General features: G+C 40.2%; 4 protein-coding genes across 5 annotated transcripts in view; 2 read left to right on the top strand and 2 right to left on the bottom strand.

Moving 5' to 3' along the window:
* Nucleotides 1-1,258: 1,258 nt before the first annotated feature.
* Nucleotides 1,259-2,967, bottom strand: LOC145444578 (proton-coupled zinc antiporter SLC30A9, mitochondrial-like). The gene has a single exon (XM_080322582.1). It carries the CDS (start codon nucleotides 2,965-2,967, stop codon nucleotides 1,306-1,308), a length of 1,662 nt encoding a protein of 553 aa, XP_080178708.1. The 3' UTR covers nucleotides 1,259-1,305.
* Nucleotides 2,968-2,979: 12 nt separating this feature from the next.
* Nucleotides 2,980-4,949, bottom strand: LOC145444626 (BLOC-1-related complex subunit 5-like). The gene is made up of 2 exons (XM_080322649.1): nucleotides 4,582-4,949; nucleotides 2,980-3,207 (listed from the first exon to the last, which is right to left on the bottom strand). The coding sequence occupies exons 1-2, from the start codon at nucleotides 4,891-4,893 to the stop codon at nucleotides 2,980-2,982; spliced, it is 540 nt and encodes a 179-aa protein (XP_080178775.1). The 5' UTR covers nucleotides 4,894-4,949.
* A 670-nt stretch (nucleotides 4,950-5,619) lies between these two features.
* LOC145444598 (dynein axonemal assembly factor 11-like) overlaps nucleotides 5,620-19,426 on the top strand; it is a 135,892-nt gene continuing 122,085 nt past the window's right edge. The window contains exon 1 of one of the 2 annotated variants that reach the window (XR_013916723.1): nucleotides 5,620-7,696. Coding sequence is in view for 1 of the 2 variants with exons in the window: in XM_080322609.1 (XP_080178735.1) it covers nucleotides 5,788-7,041 (1,254 nt within the window). In the remaining variant the exon portion in view is untranslated. Of the gene's footprint in view, nucleotides 8,533-19,426 lie in introns of those variants that run through there. The other variant, XM_080322609.1, reaches the window with a different exon arrangement.
* On the top strand, nucleotides 8,486-17,864 carry LOC145444580 (EF-hand domain-containing protein 1-like). The gene is made up of 11 exons (XM_080322584.1): nucleotides 8,486-8,635; nucleotides 9,095-9,316; nucleotides 10,316-10,465; nucleotides 10,718-10,855; nucleotides 11,663-11,812; nucleotides 12,120-12,312; nucleotides 13,168-13,309; nucleotides 13,911-13,989; nucleotides 14,050-14,190; nucleotides 15,310-15,523; nucleotides 17,450-17,864. Exons 1-11 carry the CDS (start codon nucleotides 8,573-8,575, stop codon nucleotides 17,608-17,610), a joined length of 1,653 nt encoding a protein of 550 aa, XP_080178710.1. The 5' UTR covers nucleotides 8,486-8,572; the 3' UTR covers nucleotides 17,611-17,864.

Here is a 19,426-nt window from a genome sequence, read left to right as displayed (position 1 = left end):
GCAAAATCGAGTGCCTGGTTGATTAGAGTTGCTGGTGGAAGATACTATCAAAGCTATAACTTCCGTTGATAAATGACCTCTTGTAGAGAAGCGCACACGTTTCTTATTCAAAAGCATAATCTCTCACAATACAACTCGAATCATTCTGCCCAGTCCTAATTACTGTGCCATGCAAATTTACAACCAAGTTTTTTTTTTTATAATAGGTCGTTTGTGTACTTCATTAAAATATGAAGCCGCCAAGCCGCTGTCTGATTTGTGTAAATATCATTAAGGGGATAGTCCAGCCGGTTGACTTCGATGAGATCAAGTAGGTGATAGGTCTACATGACTAACATGAGTATTGAAGGTACATTGAGACAAAACTGAGTAAGCATTCTCGCACTTGTACAAACTGACAATCCAGTTAGTAGCCAGTAAACGAACTACGGGTTTTTCAAATAGTTCTAGTTGCGTATTTTGAAAAGTGAGCAGTTCTAGTTGCACTTTCAAAAAATATAGTTTCACAACTACTAGAAAACATGTATCGTTGTTTGTCATGAATCCAGATACGGTACCGGAGCCCTGTTGTGTGATGTTCTTGCAGCCATTGCTGGCTCAGAGTCAGCACTATCAATGGTGTGGCCAAGGGGTGGGTTTTAAGGGGTTAGCTGATGATTTTAAAGATCGTTAGTTACAGCCCTAACCTCTCCAGTTCTAGTTTGCGAAATTTGGAACTCCAACACTTTACACATGTCTGCTAATTTTGTGAAACACGTCTCGTATCGTAAAAAATGAGTTAATTGCTATGATATTCTCCAAAATTCAGAGGTTCTTGAACCTTTTAGTGCGAAACCTAGATTTTCTTTCTGATTTCCGTGGAACCCCTTTGTGACCTGGTTTGAGAAATATTTTTGAACTTTATTAATTGACCATGTTTGGCAAATCATATTAAGTTATTATATTTGTTGTCGAGAGGAGCAAAATTAAATCCACTAAACTAACTAATTGAGGAAGTTAGCCGAGTTAGCCATCTAGCCTAGATGCAATGTTAAAACAGTGGCAAAATAACAATGTTGAAATCATATAATATAAGTACGTAATAGCAGAATGCCATATTGGAAACGCCAAACTAGAAATGTCGATAATGTGGTAAAAGCAAGATTTTCATTGGTCTTCTGTGGGCCCTTGAAACCAGTCCACAAACCCCACTTTAAGAGCCCCTGACGTAATTTGTGTGATTCACGGCCAAAATTCGTCAATTAAAATTTCCGAGCTGTGAATTAAAGATTTTTATTCATAATTTGATTCAAGCTCAGCGTCTCCTCACAGCACTTCCAAATCAATATGTCGCAAATTCTTGTTCTTTTTCTTCAAATCTGCTTCCAGCCGGTCAACTTGCGACCCCAACGTATCGATGATTGCTTCGCCATGATTCAGTAGAAACATCTCAAGTTGCTTCGGAGTCTCGATCGATTTCAATTCCTCCCTGATCTTTTCCAAATCGTTCTTTTCCAGATACACCCGAGTCACTTCCCGCCCGTCGAAATCAATCTCGGCTTTAAACTTCAATTCGCTGTATCCGATTTGCGTGGCTTTGATGTCGTAAACACCTCTGATAACTGCATCGTCTTCTAAATACTCTTTCAACTCCGTCAAGTCATCTTGTGGTATCGAATGTCCGATTAGCATATCCACATTGCTTCGCACTAGGAATGTTGCTACCATACCCAACAAACCTCCGATCACAATCGAACCAACATAATCGTACAGGGGATTTTGTAGATAATGAGCCGCACATAACGCAGCCCCCGCAATGCCAACGCCCAAAACAGCGCAAGAGTCTTCAAGCAGTACAACGTTAGTGCTTGGATCCTGCCCCATTTTGACATACTTCCAAAACGACATGCCTTGCCTCGCCGCATTGTGTCTTGTTTCGTCAATTGCGACAATTAGCGAAGCTGATTCTACCAGGGCAGAACCGATTAAAACCCCAAAAGTACCAACGGTGGTTATATTGTCAAGAACGCCCCCACCGACTAACATACTAGTCACACCGTGATATACGCTTGCCCCGCATCCAATGCAGAATATTCCGACTCCTGATATTAGCGAAACAATATATCTCATATTCCCAAACCCGTACGGATGGTCCGCGTCCGCCATTTTCGTTGATTGATACACGCCCCAAAGAAGTAACATTTGATTGCACATATCAGCAAAGGAATGTAACGTCTCAGAGAACATACTGGCTGAACCCGTGTATAACCAGCAAGTGCACTTGAAGCCACAAATCAAAGCGTTTGAGACTACGGCAACTGCAACAACTCGACCCGACCCGGATGTAAGAAAGTTTTTTTTCAATTCACCTCTCATAGTTTCATCTTCACTGCTAGCTGCTGCACCATCAAGGTAACGCTGTTGCTTGTCTTTGAGTCTTGCGATGCGTTTTTGCTCTCTTTCCAAATTTTCTCGAGTTCCGTGCACTTCTTTCGCCTTGCTTATGACGTCATTTTCCAGGTAAACAAGAAGGTGGCCTTTTGAGTCTTGATACGGACTCCGAATCTTATGTTGCGCAAGATCTTTCAGATCACTCGGTTTTAAGATGTATTCTTGCATGGCGCGGACTGCGGTTATTGTGTTGTTGTCCGTGTAACGTTTAGTCCGGTCTCGACGCATTAACATGTATTTTTTCATGGTATTTACGACCGTAGACTTATCCTTATCACCTTGATCATCAGCTTTTTTGTCCAATTTTTCATTACTTTGCAAAGCTTTAAAAGCTTGTTCTGACATTTTCACATCACTATTCTTCCTCTGATCATCGGGAGTGGAACTAAAACATCGGACATGAACTTTCGACACTGTGGAGTACGTGTTTCTGTACAACGCAAAATAATCCGAGGAATATCCGGGCTGGGAAACGGAATGTTTCAGCCGCACGCTTTTACTCGAAAAAAACTTACAAAGAAACGCGGTAACTCTCATTTTATCGCAATGTCACTGTATATTGATTCGTTCTTCTTCCGGGAGGCAGTTATTCAGCTCTTCGAACATGGAGAATGAAACATCCAATTTCATTCGAATTCTTTTCAAGCTCGCCGATACGTCTTCAATTTTCCGAGTATGCTCCGCGTACTTGGCAAACGAACGCTGTCTCTCCGAGTATTTTAGAAGAACTTGATTGGACTGCTGGTCCAGCAATCTGATGCGAGTTGTGAGAGAATTCTGAAATTGGGGAGATGTGTCAACTTTAAGCAAAACACTGTCAAGGGATGTGTTTATTTTATCAATGTCGCCAACTCTTTAACAGTAGTAGCATCAATGTTGGCAACAATCTCGTCTGCAGGCCTGCAAGGAAATATTTCCTTATTCTACGTCAATAGCAATGAATTAGTTCATGGAGAGGTCGAGATTGATGTTGGGATGATGATACTCACATATAGAATAACGAAATAGTCGCTGGTAGACAGGGTTATGATGACTCGAGTCGCGAATTTTTGGTGACTCAACCTGACTTGAGTCATTATCTCAAAATACGGAAATTGACTCACCTAAGTCAATCTGTGTATTGTAGGGTCACCATCTTTTGGAAATGTGAAAATAGCACTTCTTAATTTTCAGACTTGGGCCTACCGTACTGGAATATCAATAAATTGAAATATTTATTAACTTTACTCGACTTCGTGGTTGGTTGACTAAAAATGGTCGACTTGGGCGTCTTCCGAGGACACTTTCAAAAAAGTAAAAAAGGAAGACGTATGGTAGGCCGAAGTATAGCTGACAACTATGATATTGGTGCTTACTCAAAACAATTGCGATTATGTGATATCTCCTGGTAGAGAGGAGATAGTTGCCGACATTAATGGTATCGTACGGTACTGAAGTAGATCGGCGGCATTATGATATTTAGTAGTGATGAGAATTCAATCAATAGTGATCATTATTTAGTAATTCCGAATCATAGCTAGGGCCCCAAAGGGGCCTGGCTGCCCATCCAACAAGTCGCTGCTGAAGAGATTCGGCGTCCTAAACATAGAAGATATGCGGAAACTAGAAATCGCCAAGTTTATGTATCAGTTCCACTGCGGTCGCTGCCCCGAATATTTCAATGACTTCTTTACCTCGGAATCAAAAGCGCACAAGTACAACACACGCGCGTCCACGTCGTCCAAATATCATATGATCGACCGAAAAGATCATCGCTCTATCAAATATGCCGGACCTGATGTGTGGAACAGTATCCCGCCGGCCATCCGACAGTCGACGAGCATGTCCACATTCAAGTCGAAATACAAGCAATTACTACTAAATAAATACAGTCCATCCTCAAGATTACCGGACCACGACTGACCTATCGATCTCGCTTCCCATGACATGCCGCCCTATTTATTGTCGCTTTCTTTTTCTATACTATCCTCTTTACTTTCATTCAGTGTGCATGCCTCCTCTTTACATCGCCTAGGCCAAGGTGGGTGTCAGATTCCATAGACTGCTCCTTGTCGCTTCGACACCTTCCTGTCTTTTCATTGTATCGCATTTTTTGGTGGTGTATTGAACTGATAAAATTGCTAATAAACCAATGATGATGATGATTCTTACTTGGTCAGACGCAACTGTTTCGGCACACGATTTCAAATGATCCTGAAGTCTTGCACTTGCTTTAGAAGCAGATTTCCAGTCCAAGTCGCTGACTAGATCCCCAGACCTTGGTTTCGTATCCGAAGGAGTTGAATTCAACCCAGTTATCGGTTCGAACGATGGACAAGTGTTGAGACGGGAAATGTAGGTGTCTGGGAAACGGTCGTTTTGTGGAGCTTGTCCGCTTCCAACAACAACGATTCCAACGGGTTTCGGCTCGTTTTTCTCTATATCACTCGAGCTCTGAGGTTTCACGCTTTGTTCATTTCCCATTATACAAACGCATTCTAACAAAACGAGCGACTGTAGTGCAAAAACGAAGCAGCCAACTTTCCGATTTTACTCACTGGTTCGACGAAAACAATATCGATGCGGATGTAGTAGACCGAACGATTTAGTAGGCTGCGTCACAGCAAATGAGTTTTTGAATAGATTACTGACCCACGTAGGTTAGTTATCTATAGTTTGTGAAAGAGTTGTTTGTCTATAAAACATACCACAGATTTTACATGCTCCATGCCAATGTGAGCGTTTGAATAAAATACTGTGCCAGGTCATTACGACACCCTCTTATCTTTTCATTATTTAACCTTGGATTAACAGGTGTTTTTGAATTAATGATGAATTTATTTATCCGGTGATGAATTTATTTATTCCGGTCGTCTATAAACTGATGAACTGATTGAAATATCGCCTTGGAATTTGTTATCACGTATTTTTGGACAAACTCATAATCAACTGGCATTTCCGTAGCCTTTTTATAAGTATTTGGTATTGTTATTATGGTACAACTAAAATCGAAGTGAGATGCCATTCCCAGTATGTGTATTTTTACATATAATCCGTTGAAATTGTCCAACCCACTCGAATGGCAAATGATTGCTAAAAAATTAAACATTTTCAAGACCCACTGTGTCACGGTTGAGAAACTACCGTGTGGTTGTGAAAACCCATAACGACCGTTACCAAGGTACGATGCAACCAGAATACCAGATGTGTCGGATACCGCTGGAAAGTTTAGGACCTAAATCAGTTGCCGTACTCTGCTGTATATTACAACCTGTTTTTCTTCAATCATTTGTCTCATATCATAGTCAGTAATTCTTGCGATATTTTCAGTCACCAAAGTTAGATTGTATATCATATTTTAGCTAATATAGTCTGACAATGGCGACGATTACGGAGTCTATGATTCGGAAAAGAGCAGAACACAATGAAGGCGAAATATATTCGTTGGAAGAATTATCTCTTCATCAAATGGAAATCGAGAAGATCGAACACATTGACAACTGGTGCCGGCAACTCCAAATTTTATATCTGCAAAGTAACTTGATCGAAAAAATTGAAAATGTTGGCCGATTGAAGAAATTGCAATATTTGAATTTAGCATTGAATAACATTAAAATTATTGAAAATCTTGAAGGATGTGAGTCTCTACAAAAGTTGGATCTGACAGTAAACTTCGTAGGGGCCTTAACGTCTATCGAGTCGTTGAAAACGAATCATTATTTGGAAGATTTGTACTTAACCGGTAATCCGTGTGTGAATTTTGAGGGATACCGAGAATATGTAATTGCAACGTTACCGCAATTGAAGAGACTTGATGGCAAGGAAGTTGAAAGGTCGGAACGAATCAAAGCTTGCCAAATTTACGACACTATTAAGGAGAAAATACTGAAAGAGGAAGCAAAATACAATCGAAAGTTGGAACTAGAAAATGAACAGAAATCTGAAAATTCGACAGAAAAACCGGACGAATCAAATTCTGAGACGAACGAAACTTTTTGGAATCAAAAATGCGACTACACCCCTGAAAGTCGCAGGGAGATGCACGCTAAAATGAGAGAAAATCGAGAAAGTAAAACGGAACCGAAATTTGGTAAACCAGAAATGAAACGCCAAAAAAGGTATTTTAACGAGGCAGGAGATGCAATGAATGTGAATGAAGGAAAAATTGACTTTATCATGAAAGAAACTGACGATGACACCTCGTTTATTTTGGATGTGCCGTGTTACAAATACCTCGATACATCATTGATCGATGTTGACGTGCAACCTACCTATGTAAGAGTGACTATGAAAGGCGAAGTCTTACAACTCGTACTACATGAAGAAGTTTCCACCGATAAATCAACCGCTAAACGGTCACAAACAACTGGACATTTGCTGATAACGATGCCAAAATTACGGCCTCCTGTGGCAAAGACCAATGAGAAAGCGCCAACCGCTGAAATCATAACTAAAACAGAGAAACTCGAATTCGACGAATCAAAAACCTTGAAAAGTACCCTCGCCAATATTTCCAAAGAGAGAACGCCAAAAGATATCCGACCTCTTACTCTACGAAAACATGTAAAGAAAGAAATTGAGACTGAAAGTGACAACTTTGTTGATGACCCTGACGTTCCACCTCTTATCTGAAAACAATCTGGGGATATTACGCTCCAGTCTATCTTACATTTAGAATGTTGAAAACTTGAAAAACTGAAGTTTTCAAATTGAAGACTTTTGGAGTTGATCGATTGAAGTAATGTTGCTGCTTGTGGTATGAATAGTGCTGGGCACTCATGAGTACTCAAAATCTGAATCGAGTATTAATTCTAATGATTTGAGTCGAGTTGTAAAATACCATTTTTTCGAGTACTAAAATTATATGCTCCATGCAACTATGATTTAATTTATTAACAAGAATTATAGTTTTGATTGTATTTTCCACTGAGGAAGGCTGTGAACCTCCATTTCACGGTCTTATCGCGGCATACAGAACGCCAGGGTTGTAACCAAGTGACAAGGCTCCGAGTCACCAGTCAATCTCAGTTTTATAGTTTTGACTCGAGTCAAGTCGGGTCATTTTCAATTCATCACCGAGTAAGTCATCAAGCAGAGGTTCGAGTCCGAGTCATCGTATTATGACTCGACTCCGAGTTCAAGTCATTATGTTGACTGCTCAGTTCACAGTTAAAGACTTGGTAAACTCACTTTTTATAACTCTGTTTGGTGAGATCGAATGGTTCGCGTTTATAATATACTAATTTTCCACACGATTAGCAGATTCTGGTCGCATTCTCAAGTACCAGTACCGATAGACAACATCCCAATAGTGTGATTACTTTACTATTCTTCGAAATTACAATGAAATGTCGGTCTTGGCCGTCTGAGTCTCGAGTCATATGACTTGGTACGAGTCATTTCCGTATTTTGAGAAAACGACTCGAGTCAAGTCGAGTCATCAGAAAATCGAGACATTACAACCCTGCTCATGAGTACTTAAATCTGAATAGAGTGTTAATTCTAATGATTTGAGTCGAGTAATGAGAGTAATGATTTTTCCGAGCACGGAAATTATACGCTCCTCGCCATTAACAGCTAATTTATCAATGAGAATTATAGTTTTGATACTATTGTGTACTGCGGAAGGCTGTAAACCTTGATTTCGCAGTAGAAATGACATTTCTTTGAAGTTGCGATCGAGCCATAGCATTGTCAAACGTGCAATGAAATAGGAATGGTCTTTGTAGAAGGTACATACCGTATTTTCTTTCTTCATACTTTCCCCAAAATCGATGTTGTTGTGGAGTCATAATGGGTGACACTCGACTCAAAGATTAATGCTCGATTCAAAATCGTGTCACTCAGGTCCTCGCTTTTTCCCCGCCCTAGTCTTGCATCTTAACGGGATTGAAGTCTCGCTTGTTTTCAATGCAATACTGTGCATTGTCTCCCTTGAACTTTTAAATCATATTGAGATTAAGACTCAAGTCTATAGCTGTTGTTTTCCGTGTCATGGTGTAGAAAAACTCAGTGAAATGTCTCTCTCATAAATCATACTTTCGGGACATGACCATTCATGAAAATCAAGATTTTGTTGCAGTTTTGTGCTTTACTACTATTTATTCTGCTGAATTTCTACAGTCATTGCTAATTAAATATATATTACTCCTGCTCTATTAACATGGCAACAACAAGGGCAGACGGACTGCCGTTTCTACCAGGAAACACATTCAAAGACCCGACAGTGAGTGATTGATTATATTCTGATTTGCTCCTGCACCACAATATTGCAGGCTACATCTGAATCTTCTTGAGCTGATTATCGTGACTAAATAATTATGTCACTGTCAATCAGAAATGATGCATCAATTGATTGTATGTATTTGTATATATTCGTTGTCTTCATGTATCATTGCTGCATAGCCAGTCGTATTATTGCATTCGCTATGATATATTAACTGTATTAGTCTAGTCTGGATTGATTTTTCTTATTTATTTCACTATTTTTGTTCCCTATTTAAAATACTTTATTTTAAATTTACTTCTCTTTTCACACAAAGCACTTTATTGCATATATTAGAGCTGTTTCGTGATCATATCACTGTTACCAGTCAATACTCTCGATAAACCATCGTATTGATTCGCGCATTCGCACCTAATTTTTTGATCTCATCAGTTTACGAAAAAAATATCGCTCTCACAGAAAAGCAGATTCCATGTGAGCAACACTCTCGGCTTCAAGAACGGATACGCGTTGCAAAAAAGGCCGACGGTCGGCTATGGAGGAGAGAGACTCGCTCACAATCAGCTGTCAGATGCCGAACTTGACGAATTGGCCAAAAAGATGCCAACGCTCACTTACGGAGAACCAAAGCAAGCGCCTCCAGACACGTTTGTCCCAGCCCACCTTGCTTTTGATAAGAAGGTTGGTTTGAGTATAGATAACCAACCTACAGATAGACTCGAAAGCTGTGACACACGAGACAGCGTAATGGAGGACAGCGTAATGGTGGTCCGATGTCTCGTCGGGGGTTCAATCAGGTCAAACCAAAGACCTGGATAGTAAAACTGTTATCTTTCCCGTCCCCGCTTGGCGCTCAGCATTTCCAGGATAGCATGGAAGGGTGGTGCAAGACTTAAAAAGCCTTACATGGCTACATCTGCACCTGCCATATGCACTCTTGGTATGCATATGCACAGATCGTGTGTATGCGTCTCATGAGTCGGTGTATATGCTGTAAAAACATCAAGGACAAAAATATATGATTTCCTATTTCATACACGGTTGCGAAACCAGAACTAGCTAGCAATCAGCCTTGTGCGAACAATCAGAGTTCCACGATAGTGATTCTTATGGTTATTGTATTGCGGCGCTTCGATGGTTCGAAACAATGCATGATTTTGGTTTTGGTTTTTTTCATGGGCAATTTGGGGGTTGTTGTAGGCCTATAGCCCTGACGTGATTACAATATATATTTTCAGAATCAGTGCAGCAGTGGCTTTCGTTCGAGACCAGTCTTAGTATTTTTTTTTGATTCGGTCGCATATTTAATTGATACAGATTCAAAGTAGCTTGTGTCCATTTTCAAATTTTAAGCTCTATTTTACATAGTTTGAGAATCAAGTTTTTGTACAATTTTTCAACAAAATCTTGACCAAGCTTATGCTTGTCACATTGCATCAAAATAAACCATGGGCGAAAGATAATGAAGACTTTTGACTCAATTCTTTCAAAATGTGTAAAATAGACATGAGCTACTTTGAATCCACAGCGACGAATTTGTTTACAAAGCTACGAAAAATTGCTAACCTACTACGGTTTCCTAATCGTGCGATCACGTGTTTCGTATCTATCCGTAGGTTAGTTATCTATAGTTTGAGATTGAGAATATATATCAAGCCATTTCCAACTTCAAACTGCTAGGTTCTCAAGTTCCGAGCATACTTCAAGGAGACGGTACACGAGAGCTCGCAGGAATTCTACAGAGTGCGACCCGTCGACATCTACTACTACCTGGAAGATGACAGCATTTCAGTGGTTGAGCCACTCGTACAGAATTCCGGGATTCCGCAGGTTTTTGTGGTTCATTTCTCCGGTGCAGGCGTGGGACAGACTTGTGCAAGCAACCAATCTAGTTAATTTCCCGACAACTAACTACTGTTTTTATTTGGTAGTTCTAGTGCTAGTTGCAGTTGCCCATTTTGAAAAGTGAGTAGTGCTGATTTTAGTTCTAGGTGCAGATTTTAAAAGTGAGTAGTTCTAGTTCTAGTTTTCATTAGCTTGCACAAGTCAGGCATGGGGCTTACCGCAAAAAATCTCTTTCAGGGCAAACTGATCAAACGCCAGCGCCTACCGAAGAACGACCAGGGCGACAACTGGCATTGGAAAGACCTCAATCTCGCGATGAATGTTACCTTCTATGGGAAAGTGTTTCGCCTGACCAGCTGTGACAAGTTTACCGCGGTGGGTGCCTCGCAGAGGTCGTCGAAGTGCTTCTAATTTTCTCAATGCTGCAGCGGAATTGACCGAGTTGTGCTCCTTACTCAAAGAATGCTTACACTTCTACTCACAGTTTGTAGGCAAAACTACTTATTACACTTTTAAATAAAGCAGAAAATAGTTTTGGAATATGTCCTCATCGCTTTCATTATTATAATTGTCATATTGACTGTGCGAAATATTCCTTTGATCTGGATAACTGAATCTTATTTTGAAAATTGCGCCAGTTTATAGTGTCATTTTACGTTTAGTCGAGAGGAACTACCTTGCGATTTACTGCTAATAGTTTGCGACTCAATTAAATCCATGTGTGGAAACTGGCTATACAATTGAATAATGTATTGATATTGGAACAAACCCTAATAGTTTCGTCAGGGGTAATCGTCAGCATCTGGTAGAGATTTAGAAAGAATTTTGTTTATCGACAGTCGTATCACCAAATATGACATCATCAGCATAAAAATTTGAAGGGGAACGATTGTTCGCATATTTATGCTGGTGTGAGGTCATATTTGGTGATACGATTGTTGATATACAATGTTCTTTCCAATTCTCTACTAGTTGCTGACGATTACCTCGGACCAGTGACGACTGAAAATATGCGGGTTCGTTTCAATACATATATTATTCAATTGTATATTGAAGTTGTGTACTCCAGGAGTCTCTTCACATACTCGTACTTGAGTAGAAATTCAAATGTCTGTCAGAATTGAGTACTTTAAGCTCCTCGGGCGACTTCTAGCACCCAGCTAAATACAAAAATTATTTCAGGAATTCCTGGAAAGCGAAGGGCTGATCTTGAACGGACCGGAGAGCGTTCCGGTCGATCCGTACACAAAGTCTCGCAATCAACCTCTCAGATCCTATGTCACTCCATCCGACTTTGATAAACTCAACAAGTTCCTCAAGCTTGACAGAAAGGTGAGAATCTACTGAAACAGTGAGGGGGACAGACTGGTACAACTACCAATCCATTTGATGAACGATCAATTACCTACCGCTACTGTTTTTTTTTCAGTACCGGTAGATCTAGTTTTAGTTCTAGCTATCGATTTTGAAAAGTGAGTAGTTCTAGTTCTAACTGAGAGTTTTGAAAAGTGCTTAGCTCTAGTTCTAGTTGCCAGTTTTGAAAAGTGAGTAGTTCTAGTTCTAACTTTGCATTTTGAGAATCCAGTAGTTTGCGCAAACTTTCAGAATCACTGATTTAAAATGTGTATTTCGACCGAAGGTTCTTCGTTTCTACTGCGTGTGGGACGATCGCGACGCCATGTTCGGAGAGATGCGACCATTCGTGCTTCACTACTTCTTGGTCGACGACACTGTTGAGATTCGAGAGGTTCACGAACCCAACGACGGCCGCGACCCGTTCCCTGTTTTATTGAGAAGGCAGAGACTTCCCGTGGACAGAAACAACGTTGACTGTAAGTACTCTACTGTCTTCCCTTTCTCTATTTGTCAGTGAATTGCGGTTCTCGTTGAATTCGGTACTACGTAAATTCGCCACTTGCCGTTCCCTAGTCCTAACAGGGTTGTAACCAAGTCACAAGGTTCCGAGTCACAAGTCAATCTCACTTTTATAGTTTTGACTACAGTCAAGTCGAGTCATTTTCAATTCACCAACGAGTCAGGTCCGAGTCCAGCCCGTTTCGACTGATATTTTTCGCCCCACCATGTTTTCGGATCCGATAAACAGCAAGCTGGTAAATTGACTAGATAAAGGTTGACATTCGCAGTATCTGAGGGGATAGTTTGTGGCGAGTTGACCTCTTGTTAATTAACTTGCGCGGGAGTACCAGAATAATCCGTTTTTCATGTGCATTTTGTCCTGGCCTCCCGTCACCAGGTAGTGAAATATATCTGACTGGACGATCCAACATTTTCGCCCCCCCTGTTTCTCCAAATCGCCGACTGGGGGACGATATCAGTATCACCCACGTTGGGAGCCTCTGATCCACCCCATGGAATTGTTAAACTGTCTGAAATAACAATGCAGAACAAATTTGACTCGACTGAGGTGGAAAATTTTGGATTTGAAAAAATAGTATTTACAGTGTGTCATTTTGTGTTGACTTTTGTAATAATAATTTTATTTCTAATACCAAATTCGAAATGAGGAATTCGCCAAGTGTTGTATATCACAGTTGACACTGCTTTTATGTGCAACATTCATTTTCGAATTCATGAACGCAATATCAATACCGGTACATTGCTTTCATAATAAGAATAGCTATTACAACATTTCTAATGCCAAATACACGGGGTAACCCCAATTTCAGCTTCTTTCCCGATGGTGGTGTTGGAATTGTCGGACCACGAAGTGAAAAGCTGGTTCACGGCGTCTGACTTTGCAATTGGACGAACGCTCTTCATCAGCGGCAGAAGATTTCTCATCTACGATTGCGACAAGTTCACGCAGGAGTGAGTTTATAGACCGGACTTGTGCAAACTACCAATCTGGTTAGCTGCCAGTCCGTCAACTATTGGTTATTTGAGTAGTTGAAGTTGCATATTTTGAAAAGTGATCAGTTCTAGCTGATAGACATTAAAAAATTTCGTTGTCACATGTCGTTTGGCTTGAATTGTGATACCGGTGTTCTGTTGTGTGATGTTCTTGCAGCCATTGCTAGCTCAGAGTCACCACTACTAGCAGTGGCATGACGAGAGGGTGGATTTTGGGGATCGAAACCCCTCCTATTTCAAACTTGTACTGATGTTCGTGTTGAAAACCAATTCGATTCCTATTTAATAAGAGTTATTGAGTCGCTTCATAATTCTAATTCTAGTTGTGTTTTAGTTAGTTGCGGATCAGTTCTAGTTCTAGCTCCAAAATTTAAATAGTAAGTACTTGTAATTCTAGTTGCAAAGTTTGAAAATTGAGTAGTTCTAGTTCTAGTTTCAAAATTTTAATAATAAGTACTTCTAGTTCTAGTTGCAAAATTTGAAAAGTGAGTAGTTCCAGTTCCTATTGTGCATTTTCAAATAGTTAGTGCAATTTCTTTACAAGGTTCTCGTCTTGCAGGTTTTATCGAAGAAATTTTGGCATCTCCGATTTCACTCCGGTCCCGGTGAAAGGAAAAGCAAAGGAGGTCCCGAAAATGGTGATACCTTCATCGCTTTCGCCGTGTCGCGAGTTTGAATCATCTACCCATTTCTTTCAGGAATTGCCTCCCTACAACGGCTTCGGTTCGCTGGAAGATTCGACACAGAATTGCCTCAGCCTGGTGCCTCAACCGCCCAAGAAAGATTTCATCAAAATGCTGGAGAATGATCACAAGATCTTGAGATACGAAGCCAGACTGGTGAGTAATGCTGGTGGTGCACCAATCGTTATTTCGCAATCCTTCAACATTTGAATCTGCCGTTATAGCCATCGGCTTGTACACCATGTTACCGTAGGTTGTAGCAGGGCTGTAACCAAGTCGCAAGGTCTCGAGTCAAAAGTCAATCTCACTTTTATCGTTTTGACTCGAGTCAAGTCGAGTCATTTTCAATTCACCACCGAGTCAAGTCCGAGTCAGTGAGTAGAGTCCAGTTTTGAGTTCAATATGGTTCAACCTGCTCGAGTGATATAGAATGGCTCGCATTCATAATATCGTAATTCTCCTCAGTCCAAACATTTTGTGACCCTATTTTCCAAGTCTCAGGACTGATAGACGAAATACCAATAATGCGGTAACTTTACTATTCTTCGAAGTGCAATATCTGTCTTGGCCGTCCTAGTCTCGAGTCATATGACTTGGTTCGAGTCATTGTGCAGGACTAGAAGAATAGAAAAATTGACTCGAGTCGAGACATTTCACGCATTTGAAGAAATGACTCGAGTCAAGTTGAGACACCAGAAAGTCGTGACTCGAGTCGAGTCATGAGCAGCACTGCGCGAGGATTTTTCAAGTACTGAAATTGTATTTTACTTGCCACTAACAGCTATATTATTAACGAAAATGATAGTTTTAACACAATTTTCTACCGGAGAAAGCTGTCGACCCAGTTTGGTCATATTGCAGCATACGAAAAATGGAGCGTAAAGCTGAGCCTGTTCGTGGCAATGACATATCTGTGGAGTAGTGATCAGCCCAAAGTATTGTCACAGTATGATATGAATTAGGTCTAGTCGAAAAATACCTAATAATCGATAGTGTGATGTATAACTGAATCAAGAAGTATTGCATATATTTGAAATTATTTTGACAGCAGTTATGTTTGAAAAATTTGTTGACATTGCTAAATGATCGAATTTTCTGCCGTAAATTCTATGTATTTCAAATGCAAAATTTTCTACTTCTGCTGGGTTAGGCTTCTACTGGTCGGAATTGAGCCAAATTTGGTTCACATTGTTCATTTCGGGCAACCAAATAATTTCATGGGGTAGCATGTAAAATAAAAATAAATTTTAAACAACTTTACTGCACACGCGACAGGATTCAATGAGGCCCGAGGACAAGGGACGCCGCTTCATCATCTCCTATCGCCTCTCCGACGACATGATCAGCATTTTCGAGCCTCCGCAACGCAACTCGGGAATCATCGGCGGCAAGTTCCTGGAGGCGACGCGCATCACGAAACCAAACTCGGACGTCGACAAGCCTGAATTCTACGGCCCCGGAGATTTGGCCATCGGGACCGTCATTCAAAGTCAGTCGATTGCAATTTGTGTTGTGAATGCCCGTGATCACCCACTTTCAAGGGTACTTCAAGGGTACTCAGTACCGCTGTTGAACAAAAAAAAATTTTTTCAAATTTTACCGAGTGCTTGAGAAATTGAGTTACAGGTTTATTAAACGTAAGACCTTGGTAGCTTTCACACTCTATTTAACGTCCGCTTGCGAATGAATATAACTCTATTAGTTACACCTTTTTTGAACTTTCGGAGCGCCGCTCCTTCATCAGGTGTCAAAGCGAAAGTTTATCAAGTAACAAGTAATATTTGAAAAAAAAACAAATAACAAAAATAAAAATAAAAAAAATGAAAATAAATGAAAAATAAAAATAAAAAATCAAGTAACAAGTAAAATTTGAAGAAAAAAATCGGTAAGTTTTATCAAGTAGGCAGTAAAATTTGAAGAAAAAGGTTATTTTGGATCAGCCCTAGTGCTCAGTAACGGAGTGCTTCTACTTTTTCGAAGTACTCAAGTAGGTTTTGCCTACTTGCTCTACATACTCAAGTAGCAAAGTAGGTATGAGTTTAGACTACTTGTACTTGGCAGTTTTCATTTGTCAGGCAAAACTAGGCCTAGAATACTAACTTGTTCCACACTCACTACTTCTAGTTGTGCCTGAGTACCGACAATTACTACTTTGGCCACCTCTGCTCCAAAACTACATTAGAATATGAAAGGTCTTATTGAAAAGTGCTCAAATAGTAGAACTACAGATGAGTTTTTGCTAAGTAGGCTACAGAGTAGTTTTTGGATAAGTTAGCATCGTTTTTATGTTGGAAATCCTGAAAATATTTTTCAAGAATATGCCTATATGTAGCGTAGGGCTGTTCAAAAATAACTTTTTCTTTCAAAGGCATTGGCTACTTGATAAAATTGTTATGTTATAAAATCGCTTCACGCCAATTTTCACTCAGTTCTAACCTATAGAGACATTGTTGAGCTTGTTGAGGTACAAAACTTCATTGTTCAATTGAATAGTATATTCATATTGAAATGAACCTGAATATTTTGTCATACCATTGTTGATGTGCAATGTTCTTTCTAATTCTCTACAAATTTTTCTCAATTTGAATCTGTAGAAGCGAAGTATCGATGTTCAAAATTCAAGATTTCAAATCATAGTATTTACGATGGGTAGATCTGTAATAAATAATTAAAGAAAGAATTTGCCACCATAAATACTATTTTTATCAAATCCAAAATTTTGTACTCCGAAAACTTTTCTTCTACCGGTTGGCATTGAGCTAAATTTCTTGTAGATCGTTTTGTCAGACAACCTAACAATTTCATGGGGTAGCCAGCAATGTTCCCTCTAAGCTGCGCACGTGCACAAATGCGCAGTGCTGACACGGTCAAATCTGAAGTGATGACCTTTTTTTTTAGTCATAACGCACTTTTATCCAAGGGTCTGCCCAGTGAGTTGGTGAGTGTGCGCAGACTCGTCGAAAATTAGAGGGAACATTGGTAGCCAATAAAATTTGAATAGATTTTATATCTATTTTTAATAAATCAATCAAAAACTTTTATCTCTTATAGTGATGCCTGTATAGGTTGGACTTGAGCCAAAATATGTGTGCAGCTTTTTTTTCGGGTAATGTAACAATTTTATCAAGTAATCAGTACAAATTGAAAAAAAGTTATTTTTGAACAGTCCTTGTAGCGTCATTAGTAAATTTTAGAAAATAGCCACCACTCATTAGATATCAAAAAACATGCGGACCCTCGACCAAGTCTACTTTTCAAAACTGCTTACTCTTAGAAATTGGTACTTGTACTTGAGTAGCAACCAAGTTTGTAACCAAGTCACGAGGTTCCGAGACACAAGTATGTCTCAAGACCCGAAATCGATACTCTTTCAGTAGCAACTACTTTCACCACCCTGCTAACTCTTGTATTGCAGTTTTCAAACATCGGTTTGTGATCACGAATTGCGACGAGTATGTCCTCAATATGTTGGAGGCGTACGCGGACCACTACCCGGCATCCACCATCGACAGCATTCGAGAGAAGCACGGAAAATCGACACCGTTCAAGCCCACCGATCAGGATAAACAGAATTAAACTCGTTGTACTTATCTTATTCAGTAAATGTCGCACTTTATAACTGTCAATGTGAGACTTGAAGTCTTAACTGACTTTCCTACCCGGAACGGCCTTCACCTGTTTGTGGGCAATTCCTTTGCACTTGCGTGTCAAAATTTGTGTGTCAGTTTGTTTCGAAAGTTGGAGCTGTCAAGATTTAGCGCCTCTTTTTCAACTCTGTTCACTGTATTCGCTGCATTGTGATGTTGAAAAACCATTGTGTACTGTAAAAATGAGTCTTCATCCATACAACAGCCAATGTCAGGCGTTTTATTAATAGATCAACTAGTTTTGGCTGGTACTCTATTATTTATTAGTCAGTTGTGCTTGTCAGTCGCCGTTTATTCGAGACTGGCATTTTAGCGGGTTGGTTTATACCGCACAAAACTGCAGTGGCCACGTAGCGAAAATGCTCAATATAGGTTGGAACAGCGCGTGCGATCTCGTATCTTCACCATCGTGAAATCCAGGCAGTGCTGGGCGACTATGTTGTGTAGTGTTGAAGAAATTAAGTTGTGCTGGTATTCAGGCAAAATCTGGTTGCGCAAGAGTTTAAATCAGTGGTTCCCAACCTTTTTCGACTCATCGCCCCCAAATCTTGGGAACCGAAAAATGGGCATAAAAACTGTAATCACCTGAAAGAAAAGGTCGACTTTTCGGCTCGACCTCGAAATTATACTTTTACGTGAGTTGACTAAAAAAAGGTCATTTCACCGACTTGACTCCAATATAGCCGTTTTAACGCGACATCGCCCCCATAGACCGCCAAATCACCCCCTGGGAACCACGCCCACGTTGGGAACCACTGATTTAAATTGTAAGACTGCTGGTACCAGGTATTCCGGTAGACTTTTACCTGTCGATTGCCAAGATATTAAGCAAGCCTTTTGTACCTACCGTGGCCGGTTCAGTAGGTCATGGGACCGAAGGCTGCTGACCGGCGCAGAAATTGCGAAGGATCAACAGAGCGGCTAGAACTTGTCATTGGACATGGTTTGAGCTCCGTAAAGGCTCAGTGGCTGCTCGAGTGCTCGTCCTGTATGACAATAGGGGCATTGCCATTGCAACATTAAGTTAATGTCTCTGGATTGATCAGTATTAGAAGTATAGCTAACCAAATATCTTGGGTATGAGATATACTATAGCCGACTCAATACAATCAGTTTATTCAACGTTAATGCCGTAGTTTTAGTGTACAGTCTCCTTTTCTCCTATCTCTAAATACTTGCTTCATGCTAGATATGGCGTAATCATACATTCATGGGTGAATGATGACGGGACTACTGCACCACACCTATAATTCTGTGTTATAACATAAAACTATTCGACGCAGAGCAATGAATATAGAGAAATTGCAAGGGAAATCAGAATGTTTTCTGTGTTCTGGCATGCCTTGCCGTGACATCCATATTCTTTTCCCCAATCGCGCCCGTAACAAGCTTCACTTATCTATTGTTCCAGTGCCGCTCGCAATAAAGAAACCAATATTTCACTTTCTTTATCCTTCTTTCTTAGCGTAATTAGGGCAACTTTCAAGTTACCCCGATCTCGCTACCAAATTACCACCAGGGGTAGCCAACCTACGGTCACAGAACAATAATTTTGCAGTCGTCTACACATTAAATTTGCTTGTTTCGGCGGACACCCAATATGAATTTACAAATTGGCTCTCGAATTATTGCGCCTAGTGACCTAATTATTAGAAAGTCCTTGAAATCTGGTCCCCTGCGTACAAGTGTGAGCCGAAGCCAAAAACAATGCGGACCATGAATAAATATCAATTTAAAATCATATC

Source organism: Botryllus schlosseri, chromosome 8 (genome assembly GCF_051294905.1).
Source record: "Botryllus schlosseri isolate E-star chromosome 8, Bs_hap1, whole genome shotgun sequence".
NCBI lineage: Eukaryota > Metazoa > Chordata > Ascidiacea > Stolidobranchia > Styelidae > Botryllus > Botryllus schlosseri.
Note: the sequence above shows the minus strand (reverse complement) of the source record. Positions and strands in the feature narration are given on the sequence as shown.

Bases quoted from the DNA above. Each gene is read 5' to 3' on its own strand.
- LOC145444578 (XM_080322582.1), bottom strand. From the start codon at position 2,967: ATGAGAGTTACCGCGTTTCTTTGTAAGTTTTTTTCGAGTAAAAGCGTG.
- LOC145444626 (XM_080322649.1), bottom strand. From the start codon at position 4,893: ATGGGAAATGAACAAAGCGTGAAACCTCAGAGCTCGAGTGATATAGAG. The intron at 3,208-4,581 runs GTAAGAATCATC...CCCCAATTTCAG, and splicing joins AAACAGTTGCGTCTGACCAA to AATTCTCTCACAACTCGCAT.
- LOC145444580 (XM_080322584.1), top strand. From the start codon at position 8,573: ATGGCAACAACAAGGGCAGACGGACTGCCGTTTCTACCAGGAAACACA. The intron at 8,636-9,094 runs GTGAGTGATTGA...TCGCTCTCACAG, and splicing joins ACACATTCAAAGACCCGACA to AAAAGCAGATTCCATGTGAG. The intron at 10,856-11,662 runs GTGGGTGCCTCG...AAATTATTTCAG, and splicing joins GCTGTGACAAGTTTACCGCG to GAATTCCTGGAAAGCGAAGG.